Here is a 15842-nt window from a genome sequence, read left to right on the forward strand (position 1 = left end):
TGCCAGAGGACCACAGTGGGGCTGAACTTTCCAAAGGCCAGGAAGGCAATGGATTGCTGGTAAAATTCTAGCACAGGATATTAAAGAGATGGTTTGTGAGTCTTTAGGAGAGAACAGAAAGCTCACCAAGAGCCAGGGGGTCTCATGAAGAATGAGTCAGGCAACTCACCTCTCTCCCCCACCTTTTATTTTGCCCAGTCTATCAGACCAGGGGAAGGCAATGGATCTTGATTTCAGCCAAGCATTTGGCCAAGTTTCTTAAGAAGTCATTGGACAAGATGGAGAGATGTGGACCAGCTGGTAACAGACTTAGGAAGGCTGGGAGCAGTTGAACGGCAGGTCTCAAGGAATCCTCACTAGTAGAAGACCATCAACCAAAGACAGGTCTCTGATGGGATGGCCGTGGCATCTGGCTTTGGCCCTGCTTATTCATCCATACATTTCGGAGACATAATTTATTAAGGTCCTGATGTGTATTAGGAACTGGGACGGGGAGAGAGAAGGTTTAGCCACAGCGTGGTTCCCATCCTCGGTGTTTTTGTTAATGAGTACGATGAAGGGATATTTCTGGGATTGGCAGGTGGCACAAGGCTGAGAGTGATAGCTACTAAATTAGGTGGCTGAATGTGAAAATATCTTCACGGCTGGCTGATGTCAAGAAGAAGAAATCCAAGAGGGATGAATGCAAAGTCCTTCATGGAGGCTAAAAAAAATACAAGTACAAGTGGAGACAGGGGAGTCACAGCTGGGAAGCAGGTCATATGGAAGAAGAATTCTAGCAGCTCAATGAGCGAGCGGCATTGTGACCTGATGTTGCTCTGGCATGCAGGAATGGAAGACCAGAGGGCAGATCCTGAGCATGACTGTCCTGCTGTTGTCTGCCCAGGTCACATCTGCCATTGGCTGGCTAATTCTGAGAAGGGGAATGGACACACTGGAGGATGACCAGGGAAAGGTGATGGGAAGAGAGGTTAAACTTTATCTACTTGGCCCTCAAGGGGGAAGCCCTCAGGCTACTGGGCAGACACTTAAGGACAGATCTCTGCTCAACCCATCCTAAAGACAAGAGTTGTCCAAACATCGAATGGGGGCTGGGGGAGGCAGAGGATTCTCCATGCCAGGAGGTGTTTATGGGACACTACTTGCCTACTTGTCTGGGAGTCTATAAATGGGACTTGTGAGTTGGGTTGGATGAGATGATTTTCCCAACTCAAAGAAGCAATTTTTGATGACTCTAAGGAAGAGAGCTGCCTTGCTCATTCTGAGAAAGACTTCAAACTACAGTCCCTTTATAGGCCCCATCTCTATCACTCAAGGCAGTGAAGTGGCACCGTGGATAGAGCGTTGGGCTTGCAGTCAGGAAGACTCGAGTTCAAATCCAGCCTCAAATGCTTTACTAGCTGCGTGACCCTGGGCAAGTCACTTAACCCCGATTGCCTCAGTTTCCTTATTTCTAAAATGAGGGGTACTAGTAGCACCTCCCTCCCAGGGTTATTGTGAGGATCAAATGAGATATCTGTAAAGTGCTTTGCAAAACAAAAGTCCCATGTGAATGTTGGCTCATATTATCACTACTCCTCTTCCAGGTTAGAAACACTATGGTATAAGGGGGGGGGGGAAGTCACTTACTTCTTTCTCCCTACCCCCTCACAACCCTTGTCTATCCCCATCCAATCAAAATAAGGTTACCATGGTAACCATGCTCCAACAATCATTCTCTGGGGTTAACCGCTAGCTCCCTCCCTTATCAATACCCAGTTAGCAGGGATCATTTCTTGATAAGCTCTGGAATACCAAGACTTGCCCAAGTTAATCTGTTTTCTTTACCTATGAAGTGTCAGGTTCCTGTGACCTCTAACTGCCAGGATTCCAAGACTGCTGATGGGAGCACAGGGCGGGGAAAGGGAATGCCTCAGACAGTGATGTCCAGGATACAGCTGCCTGAGACAAGGATCTGTTACCCCCAAGGCCCAGGCTGTGCAGCTTGTAGCACACCCTGACTCTAGAGAGGCCCCTTCTTGTGTGTGTGTGTGAGACAGAGACAGAGATACATGGAAAAGGGAGAGGGAGAGAAACAGAGAGAGAAAAGTGGGGAGAGACAGAGAGATGGAGAAGGAAAAGACAGAAACAGAGAGAGAAGGAGGACAGGGAGAGAGAGACAGAGAGATAGTGAGAGAAGCTAGAACACAAACTTAGCCAGCCAGAGAAAACCACCACATCACAGCACCCCCTTCTCCCTCAGGGCAGCTCCCAGGGCTCTTTCTTTCCCTTGACACTCGCAAGGGGAGTCCAGCTCCACTCATCTCCTTCCCCCACCCTCTCTTCCCATGCAGAGATGATGGAAGGATGGCATCCTTCTGATGCCCAACATCTTTATCAGAACCTGTAATTTTATCCATGCAAAACACTCCCTCTCCCCACACAAAGCTGTTCCAAACCAACGATCATGTTTTAAAACTTCCAAGTCCTAGGAGAGAGGTGAGCCCTGGGACCCCAAGTGACACGGTCAGGGCCACCTGTGTAGCAATCAGTCCACATTTATTCAGTACCTACCGTATGCCAGGCACTGTGCCAGGGATACACAGATAAATGAAATGGTGCCTCCCCTTGAGAAGCTTCCCCTCTATCGAGGGAGACAACGTGAAGCTCAATTCAGAATCAGTTTGGGGGGGTGGCGCATTTGTAGCTGGGGCCCAGCAAGGTTAGGGTTAGGGTTAGGGAAGGGTTTGGGAGGAAATAAGGGCTTCTGAGAAGTGAAGGGGAGGATGGGCGGGGATTCTCGATGGGAAGAAGCCAGTGCTTCAGAGATGGAAGATAGAACAGCAGCAGGACGGTCATGGCATCTGGGCAGAGAAGTTGTGAATGACGAAGTCAGCCTGACTGGGAAGGGTTTCAAAAGCCACTAAGTATCCAAGACGGGACCTGGATCTAGGTCTTTCTGACTCAGAGGTCAGTCCCTACCCATTAGGCCACACTGCCTCCAGTGATTGTGTATGTGACATGAGCTTTATTGTTTATGAAGCCCTATGAGAGGGAAAAGGCAGAGATCAGTTCCCTTACTTTAAGGAGTAAACTGAGGCTTGGGAAGGGAAACTGAACTGCCCAAAGTCAGGAAGGAGAGCACTTTTTGAAGGTGGTCCAATAAAAAGAGGAATCTGCTCTGGAGACAGAGAACCCGGGTTCAAATCCCTCCACTGTGACCTAGGGCATTTTATTTTTCTGGGCCTCAGTTTCCTCACCCCAGCGCAGGCCTGGCTGGCCTCAGAGGCATTGATGCTGAGAGGGGCTGGGGACACAACCTAGGCCCAGATCCCTAGTCTGGAGTTCCTTCCCCCGGGTCCTTGTCTCTCAGGCAGCTTCACTTGGCAGAGATGTTTAAGGCCCCATTTAGCCCCAGTGGCTCAGAGATAATTAATCATTCCCCTAAAAGAGAAGCTTTACAGTTGCCCAGGGAGGATAATCAATCTCACAGCTGGGAGAAATACAGTCTCTCTGAAGAGATGCTTCCACGCTGAGCTGTTAAGCAGCACCCCCTCCGCACACCCAACGTGGGGAGCCAAGGCAGGTGGGAGACGGTGTGGGGAGCTCTGGAATCACTGGGAAGCGGGAAGGGAAGGCTGGAGAACTAGGGACCCAAGACTTGGGGAGAGAGGGAGGGGGACAGAAGGAAGGGGGAGGAGGAGGGGGAGTCAAAGGGAGGGGGACAGAGGGAGGAGGCAGAGGGAGGCTAGAGAGCCAGAGTCCCAAGACCTGGGTAGCTTAAAGTCCAGGCTGGCACAAGAGACTTCTCTGAGGGAGAGGAAGTAGGAGGGAGAGAGGGAAGGGGAAAGACAGAAGGGGAGGAAAAGGAGAGAAAAGGAGAAGGAGAGAGAGGGGAGAGAAGGGGAGGGGGACAGAGGGAAGGGGAGGAAAGGGACAGAGAGATGGAAGGGAACAGAAGGAAGGAGAGGGGGAGAGGGAGAGGGACAGAGGGGAGAGAAGGGGGAGACAAGGGGAGAGGGACAGAGGGAAAGAGAGGAGGAGAGAAGGGGAGAGGGAGAAGGAGGGAGACAGGGAAAGAGAAGAGGAGAGAAGGGGAGGGGGATAGAGGGAAGGGGAGGAGAAGGGGATGGGGGAGGTGAGGGCAAGGAGAGGAAAAGGATAGAGGGAAAGAAAGAAGAGGGAAGAGGGGCCAGATCAGAGGAGGTCAGCTCTAGAAGGGACTTTATAGGTCACCTGGTCCAGTGCTCTCACCTCAAAAATAATGAGACTGAGGTCCAGAGAATAGGGGAGCACAGCCCAAACCACGGCAGTTCAGGCTGACACACTGCTTTTCTCATGATCCTGTGAGGTGGGGAGGCCAGATATTAATCCCATTTCCCAGACATGGCAACTGAGGCCCAAAGAGAGATTAAAAGGACAATGCTATAGTCACTAAGGCAGTTGGCAGCACAGCCCAAATGCTTCTTTGAATCTCCTGACTTATTCAACTTAACTGGAAGTGACTTGCCCAAGGTCACACGGCCAGTGACCAGCAAATCCTCATTTCTCTGCACCCTCCTAGAGTGCCTCAGATTAGGAAGTCAAAGAACCTTCCCCAAGACAGCCTCCCTGCCTTTTACCAGCTGAGCACATTAATACTCAGGGAAGGGCTCTCTGAAAAAAATGAATCCGGGCCACACTTCAGTTAATCTTCATTATGAACATTTTCCTATCACTTTCTTGTCTCAACAATCCACAAAACATTAAATCAAGCCCTAATTTGTTGGGTTTGCTAATTTCTGATGCATAAATGCTCACAGTGAGTGTTTAATTAAATATAACAACCGGCTGAACAGGTTGGAACTGGCTCTGGCACACTCCTGGTAAGAGACTACAGCCTGGAGATGCAAGTTCAGGTCCAGACATGGTCCAAGACAACATAAACTCCTTGAGGGCAGAGATTATTTTGTTTTTGCTTTGGTATCTCCAAAGCCTGCATACAGTTGGTGTTCAATAAATGCTTGTTACATTAAATTGAAGCAAACAAGGGCACCTGTTCTCAAGGAAGGGGAGGGCAAGGAAAAAAGAATTTACTAAGTGCTTACTGTGTACCAGACACTGCACAAGCACTTTACAAATGTCATCTCATTGGATCCTCCCAGCCATCCTAGAAGGGTATTATCATCCCCATTTAGCAGAGAAGGAAACGGAGGCTGAAAGTAGTTAAGTGACTTGGGTAATTGAGGCTAGATTTGATCTCAGGTCCTCCTGACTCCAAGCTCAGCACTCCATCCACTGAGCCACCAGATGCTTTTTTATGGAGTTCGCAAGTTACTTAGAAACACCAGAGAAATCAGGTATCTCCATGATATGGAGTGCTCTGGAAGGGCAAGCTAGGCAGGCTGGAGCTGTGAGGGAGAAAACAGACTTGGTGCATTCCAGTCTTGGATCACAGCAAGCAAACAAGCAATTTGAAAAAGCATTTATTAAGCACCTACTATATGCCAGGAGTTGTACTAAGCCTCAGGGAAATGAATAAGGCAGAAAGGGTTCCTGCTCTCAAGGACCTTCACTTCTATTGGAGGAGACAATATAAGTAAGTATACACAGGATCTGACTGGAAAAGGCTCTGGCTCTAGAGTCAGGGGGGTCTGGGTTCAAATCCTGTCCTTGTTGGTAGTGGTATGACACTGGGCAATTCATTTATCCTTTCTGGGTCTCAGTTTCCATCTCTGCAAAATGAGAGGGTTGGATCAGACTTCCTCTGAGGTCCCTTCCAGAGGTTAGTCTATGAACCTAAGTCCCCTGATCTCTCTGGGCCTCAGTCTCCTCATTTGTAAAATGGGGGTGGCTTCCCAGGTTTGAATCTATGATCCTGCCCCTGACTCTCACTACCTGTGTGGCCACAGACAGATGGCTTAATCTTTCTGGGCCTCAGATGAAGGATGGGGGGAGGGGTTAGGACCAGATGGTCTGGGAGGGTCCTCTCCATTCTAAATGATAACTCTGCTTCTAATGTTAGTCATTACACTTCCCCAGGCCTCAGTTTCCTCTTCTGTAAAATGGGAGGGTCAGTGCAGATGGCCACCAGGTCCTTTTCAGCTTTAGGTCTCAGATCTTGCACCCTCACAATCCCTCCAAATATGCTGGGCTGCCATTTCCTGCTGCTGCCTCAGGCCCAGACACCCCAGCTCTCTTCTCCAGCTTGATGAAAAAAAGGAGCTGAGATGTGACATGTTTATGGCCCCTATTTTGATCCTGCCTTCCATAAAAGCAGCTAGCTCTAAGCCTTTGCCAGGAGCCAGGAGCCCTCTTGGGGAGGGAGGGGCTCCCCCTCCCCCTCCCCCAGTCAGCCAGGGTCCATGACCTCACAGATGCAGGAAGCCTCCTGACACGCATCAGCAGAAGCTCGGCTGCCCGTCACCAGGCAGGGAACAAAACAGAATGGGGGCCAGGAGAGGCGCTGGCCAGCAATTAAGCTTACCTTAATTAAAACTTCAAAATACCCCTCCATGCTCCCATGGCTAATCGGTGTGTAGGCTCTCTGAATTTCCAAGCCATCTACGGTCCCCCTAGAAAAGAGAAAGGCAGGGCTGCTGGACCGGACCCCAGACCTCGGCCTCTTGCCAGCTCTCTGCACTTTACTGCAGGACGTTTGCGTCTCATCGAGGCTTTATAGATGAGGAGATGGCAGCAGACGAGGGAAACAGAGCCCTTTATTTCGGGAAGGTGAAGAAGCAAAATCAGCAGCTAGCCTGGCTGTCCAGCAACAAATGCTTAACATAGTGCTGGGCACACAGTAGGAGGCTTGATTTCACTTAGATTAGGAATCAGAAGACCTGGACTCACATTCTAGCTCCAGGCACCATAGGTTCAAAGCTGGAAGGCCCCCACCCACCCCCTGAGGCCATCCATTCTAAGCCCCCTCCCCCCATGTTACAACTAGATGGCCCAGTGGACTTGAAATCTAGAAGATCTGAGTTCAAATCCTACATCAGACACTTTATTAGCTGTATGATCCTGGGCAAGTCACTTAACCTCCGTCTGCCTCAGTTTCCCCCTCTATAAAAATGAGAACCTATCGTTCAGGGTTGTTGTGAGGATTAAATGAGGGGATGGCTGGGTGAGATCAATGCATCACAGATCTATCACAGGGACCAGTTTCTCCTCACTCCTCCTTTCTGCGCTTTAGGCCATCATTAGTTTTTAGCCATTTTTTCTCCTAAAGACCACACTCAGGTCTCTCCTTTCTCCCAGGCCGGTGAGAAGCAAAGGCAGAACTAGGAAGCTACTCCGGCTAAAGGGAAGGATCCTTCAGCTGGGCCGTGGGAGGCACAGAAGCATGAGCCCCAGCGCAGGAGGGAGAGCAAGCTTCCTACCGTAGGATGAGATGCTGGCTGGGCCTCAGCCCCAGCTGCTCGTTCCCAGGCAGCGCAAAGCGGACCTGGCAGGTGTCATCCGTCAGCGGCTCCAGGGCACTAATGCTGAAGGCCCGAAAGGTTTCCAGGCTCAGCTCTGACAGACGATGCTGCAACAGCGAAAGGGCCAGCAATCAGCTGAACTGCTACAGGCTAGGCACTGGGCTGGGTGCTGGGTCTGTGGAGACCAACACGGCTCAGGCTATCTCCTCGCGGAGTTAAGATTCTATCAAAGGAGACAATGTGTGTGTGTATACATGTGTAGTACACATACACATGTGTGTGCCTGTGTATGTGCATACACCCGTGTATGTATACACAGGTACCTATATATTCACAATGCCATATACATACGTGTGCATGTAGGTATATACCTACAATGTGCTGCATAGACATATACATGTGTGTGCATGTATGCACACATACATGTATACATATGTGCATGTACATATCCATATCCATGTACATATCCATATCCATATATGAAGTTTTTCATATAGATGACATTTTTACGCTTCCCTCCACTATCTCCATCCCTTGGGGAGCCAGTTCAACCCCATACAACCTTTTCCACTTAAGACCCTGGTTCCTTTGTCACACCCTGTCTGCCAACTCCCACCCTGGCACACGCCCACCATGTGATCCAGAGCTGGAAAAGGTAATTGAACTGGGCCAACTGGCCACCCGACAAATTGTACTAGGTGGTCCCTTCCTGCAGCCTGGCAATCCTGGTACTACTCCCTAGTCTGCTGGATGGTACAGTGGATAGAGCCCTGAGCCTAGAGTCAGGTAGACCCAAGTTCAAATCAAATTTACTACCTGTGACCCTGGGCCAGTCACTTAATCCTGTATGCCTCACTTTCCTCATCTATAGACCTGGGAACCATCTGTGTAGAGCTGGCAACTGAATCAATGGGAGCTGATTAGATCACTAGGTGAGATAGTATAGAGGGAGAAGAGAAGGGGGCCCCCGAGCAGAACCTTGAGGGATACCCAAGGTACCCAAGGGGTGATAATGTGAAGATCCAATGAGATATTTGTAAAGTACTCAGCACCTGCCTGGCACATAGTAGGTGCTGACTATTACTATGGCTGGATTCCCTCTCTCACTCCTCTCAGAAGCTTTTGTAACCCTCTTCCTCTTGTCTCCCATAGCACCCTGCTCCCCACCCCCTCCTCTCCCCTTGAACTTCCACTGAAAAAGGGAGGTCTTTTCCTGAGGGCTTGCTCTGCTCCCATCCCCGCCGTCTCCTCCTTCACCTTGTCTCGTGGGAGATGGTGGCCCTGCTCTTTGACAAAGGCACATCTCTCCCTGTGTACTGGCTCCTTCCCTACTGCCTGCTGACACAGCCATGTCTCCCCCATCACTTGATTCGACCATCTCTGCTTTTGTTGTCCACTTCAGTCCTGTAGGACTAAAAATCCATTTGGGGTTTTCTTGGCGGAGACATTGGAGGGGTTTGCCATTTCCTTCTCCAACTCATTTTATAGATGAGGAAACTGAGGCAAAGAGGGTTAGTGACTAGCCCAGGGTCACACAGCTAGTGTCTGGGGCCAGAATCGAACCCCAAGGCCAGCGCTCTGTGCACCATGGCACCACCCCAGCAGCCCACCATCTCTCTTAGCCATTGTCTAGTATCTCTCCTGTTAGGCTGAATTCCTTGAGAAAGCTATCCACAACCAGGGTCTCCATTTCTTCTCACTTGCTTCTAAAGCCTCTAGTCTATCTTCCAGCCTCATCATTCAATCAAAACAGCTCTCTCTAAAGTCACAAATGATCTCTTAACTGCCAAGTCCAACAGCCTTTTCTGAGCCCTCCATCTTCTTGACCTCCCCATGACATTTGGCTCTACTGACCACCTTCTCTCCCCAGATTCTCCCTCCTCTCTTGGTTCTCCTCCCATGTGTCTGACCCTTTCTTCTCAGTCTCCTTTGCAGGATCTTCATCCAGGTCACACCCTATAATCCTGGGTATCCCCCAAGGTTCTGCTCTGGGCCCCCTTCTCTTCTCCCTCTATACTATCTCACTTAGTGATCTAATCAGCTCCCATTGATTCAGTTGCCAGCTCTACACAGATGGTTCCCATGTCTATTAGTCTTTCCTGAGCTCCAGTCCTACCTCGCCAATGGTCTATTGAACATTTCACACTGGATGTCCTGTAGGCACCTTGAAATCAACATATTCAGAAGAGAAGTCATCTTTTCCTCCCTCCCACCCCTTGCCCCAGTCCTCTCCTCTTTCTGCCCAAGTTAACACTGTCCTCATAGGCACCAAGATTTGTAAACTCAGCATTAGCACCACCTCCTTATTTTCCCTCACTCCACATATTCAAGCACCTGCCAAAGCTCACCATTTCTTTCTCCATGACATCTCCACAGAATCCCTTCTTTTTGGTTGTTGTAGCCCTGGAGCTGGTCCCTGCTTCTCCATCCAGTCTCCCCCTCACCTGCCAAAATGCTTTTCCTGAAGCACAAGCCTGACCAAGTTACTTCTCCTAGTCTATAAACTTCAGTAGCTCCCTATCACCCCCTAGATGATGAACACATGAAAGGCTCTGTTTGGAATTTAAAGCTCTTCATAGCTTGACCTATTCCCATCTTTTCAATCCTCTTAGACATTATCCCTGTTATTCTGAGCATTCTACAATCCTGCTGTACCTACCGACTGCTGTTCTTTAGGACGAAGTGCTATCTCCTATCTCCCTGCCTTTGCAAGGGCTGTTCCCCCTGCCAGGAATGTTGTGCCTCCTCATATCCACATCTCCAAATCCCTGATTTCCTTTGGGGCTTACCTCCAACACTACCTTCTCCAAGAGGCCTCTCCTAGGGCCCTGCCAGTTCAAGCCCTCCCCTCAAAAGCTGCCTTCCTTCAAAGAATTTTGGTACCTGTCATCTCCTCTATGAGAACATGAGCCCTGAGTACAGGAGCCACATATGTAATAAACAGGTGATGAGGCACTGGAATAAATACAAAGTAATTTGGGGAAAGCAGACAAGTACCTGCTGAAGGGGTGGGAGAGAAGTATCTGGAAGGGCACAGATCCTGCCCTCCAGGTGCTCGCTGGTTAGTTCAGAGGCGTAACCCAGGTCCAAATAATTCTAATGACATCATAATGTTACAGATGGCTAATAAGGCAAGTGATACCCAGCAGGGACTCCAAGTACCTTGAGACCATTATGGCCGCGGGGAAGGCCGCGGGGAAGGCCGCGGTGAAGACTCTGAAATGCCAGCAGAACCACCTCTGACTTGCATAAGAGAAGGGACTTACCCATGGCCTGTAGGCGTAAGCAACATAGCAGGGATTTGAACCCAGATTCTCTAACTCAAAGTCTAAAAGTATTTTCATTTTCTTAGAGGGCTCTATCACCACCCACTGATCTACCCCCAAAGGTGAGGGAACTTGGGAATGAAAGATGAGGAAGTCACCATAAGCAGAGAATTAAAAACCTACTCCTGGCTGGGCCTGCTTGCCTTAAGTCTAAAGCAACAAGTATCAGTGAGTCTTCTCATGCATTCAGGGCATTGTTAGAATTATTATAAAAGTTTAAAAGGCAAACTTTTCTGAATATAGCAGGAATCTGGGTTGGGATCTCAGCTTGGCTTCTTACAAGCAGATGAGAAATGTATGTTTCTGTCATTACAATTAGAGAGGACAGAATTCACTGTGGTCTGGAGGAGCCAGGTAGCAAAGGTGGGCCTGGAAGGACTCCTCGAATCCAGAGCTGGAGGGGATCTTAGGGAACCAGCTATACCAATCTGCTTATTTCACAGAAGAGCAGACAAGGGCCCAAGCCTCTGCTCCCATCTAGACCCAGTGCAGATGGAGGCCAACTTCCCCAGAAGTTCCTACCTCTTCCATTTTTGTCCACAGGAGACTCTTGTCTTTCTTGGCTCGGGCTTTTTCCCACCAAGAGAGCTCCTGGTAATAGATGTTAAATATGCAGGGTTTGCAGCCGCCACCACAGCACTGAGCAGGCAAAGGTTCAGTGGGTCGGAGTTGAAGCCAGGTTTCCTCCTCCTCATCTTCCTCCTTCTTCTCCTCCATCATCAGCAGCCAGAGCCTGCTCAGGAGGGGAAAAGGTGAGAGGGAGGTTAGGAAAGCCATCTGGCTTAGAACGGGGGCAATGGTAGGGATAAACTCCCAACACTACATCAGGAAAATCTCCGCCAAGACCCTAATCAAAGTGCCCTATCCAATTCAACTAAACATTTATTAGGCAACCAATGTATACAAGGCCCTGTACTCGACTGTTTATTAAATGTTTGTTGAGTTGACTTCTGAGATAACAAGGATTGTGAACCTTGAAATAGATTGTAAGCTCTCTAAAAGCAGGGACTCTCCATTGTGTCTTTGCAGCCCTAATGCTAGCACGGTAACTCGAAGGTGCTTAATAAATACTGGCTGAATTAAATTGGATTGGATTGAAATGAAAATAATTGTTCAGGTGTCGCCGTGGATAGAGCATTGGAGGACCCGAGTTCAGATCTGACCTCAGGCACGTCCTAGCTGTGCAACCCTGGGTAAGTCACTTCACCCTGTTTGCCTCTGTTTCCTCATCTGTAAAATGAGCTGGAGAAGGAAATGGCAAACTGCTCCAGTATGTCTGCCAAGAAACCCCCACATGGGGTCACCGAGAGTCGGACACAAGTAACAGACTAAATGACAACAACAGAGATACAGTCTGAGAGGGGTCAGAGGACCTTGGGGTCAAGTTCTGACTCCACCGGGCACCAGCTGTGTGATGTGGGCCAAATGCTGCCTTCTCTGAATCTTGTTTTCCTTTTCCCCAAAATGTTGGTTGGTACAGATGACTTTTGAAATCTCTTCCAGCTCAGACAGTCTTTGGGCCAAAGATTGCAGAAGGCAGCTCCATGTCAAGACAATGAGAGCTGTCCCAGGGGAAGAGGCCCCCATCCTAGAGGAGCTAGGTCTCCAGGCAGAGGCTAGATGATTCCTCCTTGGTCATGTATACGTAGGGCTTGGACCAGAGGCTTCTAAGGTCCCTTCCAACTCTCTACTCCTGTGACTCTATGAAAGAGGCAGGTGAAGGTCAGATTTTCAATGGGTGGTCCTGGAGGGAAGGAGATTCTGGGTGTAGGAATGGCATGAGCCAAAGGCAGGGGAACAGGAAAGGCCAAGATCCAATTGTATGATTTGGCTGCAGCATAGAATGCTGGGCCGGGCACTGTGCTAGGTGTGGAAGATCTGAAGAGAAAAAGGAAGCCATCCTTCCCTCAAGGAGCTTAGATTCTAATGAGGGCTAGATATAACAAGGGACAGTAAAAAGTAGAGAGCACTAAGGCCTGGGGGAGGAGGGGCGACTGGGGAGGACAGTAGTCAGATGCCTCAGTCTCTGTTTCTTCATCTCCAAAATGAGGGGGCTAGATTAAATGGCCTCAGATCACTCCCCACTCTAGATCTAGGACTCCACGATGGATGGATGAATGGATGGATGAATGAAGACAGATGAACAGATGGACGGATGGATGACCCAAGAGATACTGTAAGAGGTGGCTATTAGCAACCAGGCCTGACCCCCGGCCTGGGAGAGCACAATCAGGGAAGAGTTAAGTAGATGGAGGCATAACTTATGATTTATTCTGAGATTCCCTCATGGGGAAGGAAGTTTGGGATTAATCTGAATTTCTGAGGATTTACATATGAGGGCCACCATTTATGAAGAAGGAGCCCTGTCTAGCCACTGTACCTGCAGATCCAGTCTCGCCATTAATACCCTGAATGCAAATCCAAAATCAGAAGCAGGGCCTCTACCTGGGTTGCGTCAAGAAGAGCAAAAGGGGAGTCTGGGAACACTCCTCCTGAAGCTTTATAAGTGCCAGCAATCCAGACTTGTTGGGAATACATTAGCCTCCTGCCTCCTGGGTCCTGCCTCCAAAAGGCTCCTCGGCCCTGATGTTCTCCTCCTAATCTTTCCTTTTCAGTCATTTAGGCTTCACTTCTGAGAAATGCTATGAAGAACAACCTCCCCACCATTTATCTAGCCCTTTCAGGGTTACCAAGTGCCTAATTTCCTCAGAGGTAGGTAGAACAAGCATGATTATTCCCATTTTACAGATGAGGAGGCTGGGGCTCAGAGAGGCTAGGGGCCTTATAGTTTGTATCCCTCAAAGCTGTCCAAAAGACAGTGTGGCTCAGTGGACAGTGTCCAGGCATCGGAGTTAGGGTGATGGATTCAAGTCCTGCCCCTGGCATACCAGGGCTAAGAGCCCCAAGGAAAGTCACTTAATGTTTTAATCAGGGCACCAAATAACTCTTTAAGACTGGATGTCACAAAACAATAACAGATATCCATAGGGAGAGGGAATTTCCTTATTGGGAGTTCCTTATATGAAGGAAATCAAAGGTCCAGACCAAAAATAAAGTGGTCTTATAAAAATGGGTGACCCCATGGGCCAGGAGGAGTTGTAGATAGAGGTTCCATATTAAGGAGAAATTGTCTCAACTATTAGAACTGCTGAAATATATACATGTACACATACATACAGATGTGTGTGTGTGTGTGTGTGTGTATGTGTATGTGTATGTCAAGAGCTGCCTTGGTAGGTAGTGAGTTCCTCACCAATGAAGGTATGTCAGCAGAGGCTGGATGATCTCTTACTGGGGATGCTGTAGAGGGGTTCTTGCTCAGGCAGAGACTGGACTAGCTGCTTTAGGAGGTCTCCCCTGGAATAGGAGGTCCTTATCGACCTGGCCAAATCATTTTTTCAGTCATTTCCATTTCTTGGCTGTGTCACCTCTTGGGGTAATAAGTCACCTATGGTGTGAAGCCAGACTTCCTTTTAGTTGTCCCAAGCTTACTTCACACGGGTTCTAAAGGGGCACCATCTTGTTCTGGTAATTCAAGTGTTGGCGAACTAGTCCAGGCTACTTTTCTGAGATATTTCTAATATTATAGACTTTATTCTTGGTCTCTTATACCCTCAATTTACCAGAATAAAGATGTTTTGGTTTTGCATTTGTGCTCAGAGCCAGTCCCTTTAGCCCTATCTTTCTCCTGTGCTAGCAGCTCCCGGGAGCTGGAGAGGAATCCCCTAAGACAAAAATCCAGAACCACATTGGCTACCCCACTGAATGTAAGGAAACAGTGTCTGGAAGGAGGGACAGCATTAGGGATGTCTGTATAGACTCTAGCGTCTCCAAGTTATCTCCAAAGAAGACAAGGTTATACAAGGGAAAGAATACTAACTCTGGAATCAGAGAAACTGGGTTCAAGTTCTGCCTCTTATCTTTACTCCCTTGGGAAGTCATTCAGTTTTACCTCTTTAGGCTTCAGTTTTTTCCTTTGTAAAATGAGGGGGCTGGACTTGATGGCCTCTGCCATTCCTTCTAGCTTGAGATCTATGATTGTCAAGTCCCATTCCCTCATCTTCAACTTCAGATACTAGCTTTGTGTCCCTGGGCAAGTGACTTAACTCAGAATGCCAAGAAAGAAGAGAGAAAGAGAGAGAGAAAGAGCGAAAGAAGGGAGGGAGGGAGGGAGGAAGGAAGGAAGGAAGGAAGGAAGGAAGGAAGGAAGGAAGGAAGGAAGGAAGAAAACTATATAGAACTTCAGATTAAGGTCAGATTTAGAGCTGGAAGGGAAGTGAGAGGCCCTCATATGTAATACTCTCATTTTACAGAGGAGTTTAAGTGACTAGGTAACTAACACAGGCAGCTCAGATCAAATATGGGACTGGAACCTGGGTCTTCCTGGCTCTGAGACCAGCTCTCTATCCATTAAGCCATGCTTCTTCTCTTTTAAAAAAAAAGTTTGGATATTAAATATAGGTTAAATGCAGTGGCCAATCCTCTTCTAAGTAGGGAAGTGAGGTACTATGGGTATAGAATACTTTCTCTCTCTTACCCACACTTACCACACAGTCTTTTTGTGTGTGTATGTGTGTGTGTGTGTGTGTGTGTGTGTGTGTGTAAACCCCAACTACATAACAGATAAGTATAATCTGGTTCCCTCCCAAGTAGGAAAGAGGATTGGCAGCCAGTGCTTTGTGCCATGTATGGGGGAAAATGTGTCTTCTGATTGTCAGAGGGGATGTTGAGCTCTGTACTGTGTATCTTTCTAATAGACTTACTGTGTTGGTTCCAGAATTCTTTTCTGGACAAAGAATGCTCTAAAGAGGGAAGAGAGAAAGTCTAGAAGATGCAGCCACGTGAAGGAAGCCAGCTCATCGACACTCCTCTGATTTCCAGTCTTTCTCTAAGGGGAGGCCCCTATCTACAGTCAAGGGCCACACCTGCCTCCCAGTGACACTTCAAATATGTGTCTAGTCTAGGGATATAAAGTTCAGGATAAAAGAAAGCCACATCCTTGGTTGCTCTTAGGCCGGATTGGAGGCCCTTAGCCTTGATTTTTCATCTCTGCCAAGTGTTGTTCTTTGTGGGGTACGATCGGGGCTATTCACAGGATTCAGAACACTCCGGAAGAGGAGCTTCTCAAGATGAA

The 15842-nt window shown here is 48.5% G+C and overlaps 1 protein-coding gene and 1 long non-coding RNA gene across 14 annotated transcripts in view; one reads left to right on the forward strand and one right to left on the reverse strand.

Moving 5' to 3' along the window:
* CYB5RL (cytochrome b5 reductase like) overlaps positions 1 to 15842 on the reverse strand; it is a 32460-nt gene that overhangs the window by 15065 nt on the left and 1553 nt on the right. For 4 of the 12 annotated variants that reach the window (XM_072649540.1, XM_072649542.1, XM_072649541.1 and 1 more), the window contains exons 2-4: positions 11231 to 11441; positions 7341 to 7489; positions 6446 to 6533 (exon numbers count right to left, since the gene is read on the reverse strand). In XM_072649540.1, coding sequence (XP_072505641.1) covers positions 6446 to 6533; positions 7341 to 7489; positions 11231 to 11428 — 435 coding nt within the window. In that variant the 5' untranslated portion in view covers positions 11429 to 11441. Of the gene's footprint in view, positions 1 to 6445; positions 6534 to 7340; positions 7490 to 11230; positions 11442 to 15471; positions 15560 to 15842 lie in introns of those variants that run through there. The other 8 variants (XM_072649548.1, XM_072649550.1, XM_072649549.1 and 5 more) reach the window with 4 other exon arrangements.
* LOC140530182 (uncharacterized) lies at positions 10026 to 15574 on the forward strand. Of its 2 annotated transcripts, none has more exons than XR_011975834.1 (3): positions 10026 to 10663; positions 11738 to 11901; positions 15486 to 15574. It is a non-coding gene; the product is annotated as an uncharacterized lncRNA (long non-coding RNA). The 2 variants fall into 2 exon arrangements; XR_011975833.1 differs by lacking the exon at positions 15486 to 15574 and adding an exon at positions 13324 to 13429.

This window comes from Notamacropus eugenii, chromosome 2 (assembly GCF_028372415.1).
Source record: "Notamacropus eugenii isolate mMacEug1 chromosome 2, mMacEug1.pri_v2, whole genome shotgun sequence".
In the NCBI taxonomy this organism is placed as follows: Eukaryota; Metazoa; Chordata; class Mammalia; order Diprotodontia; family Macropodidae; genus Notamacropus; species Notamacropus eugenii.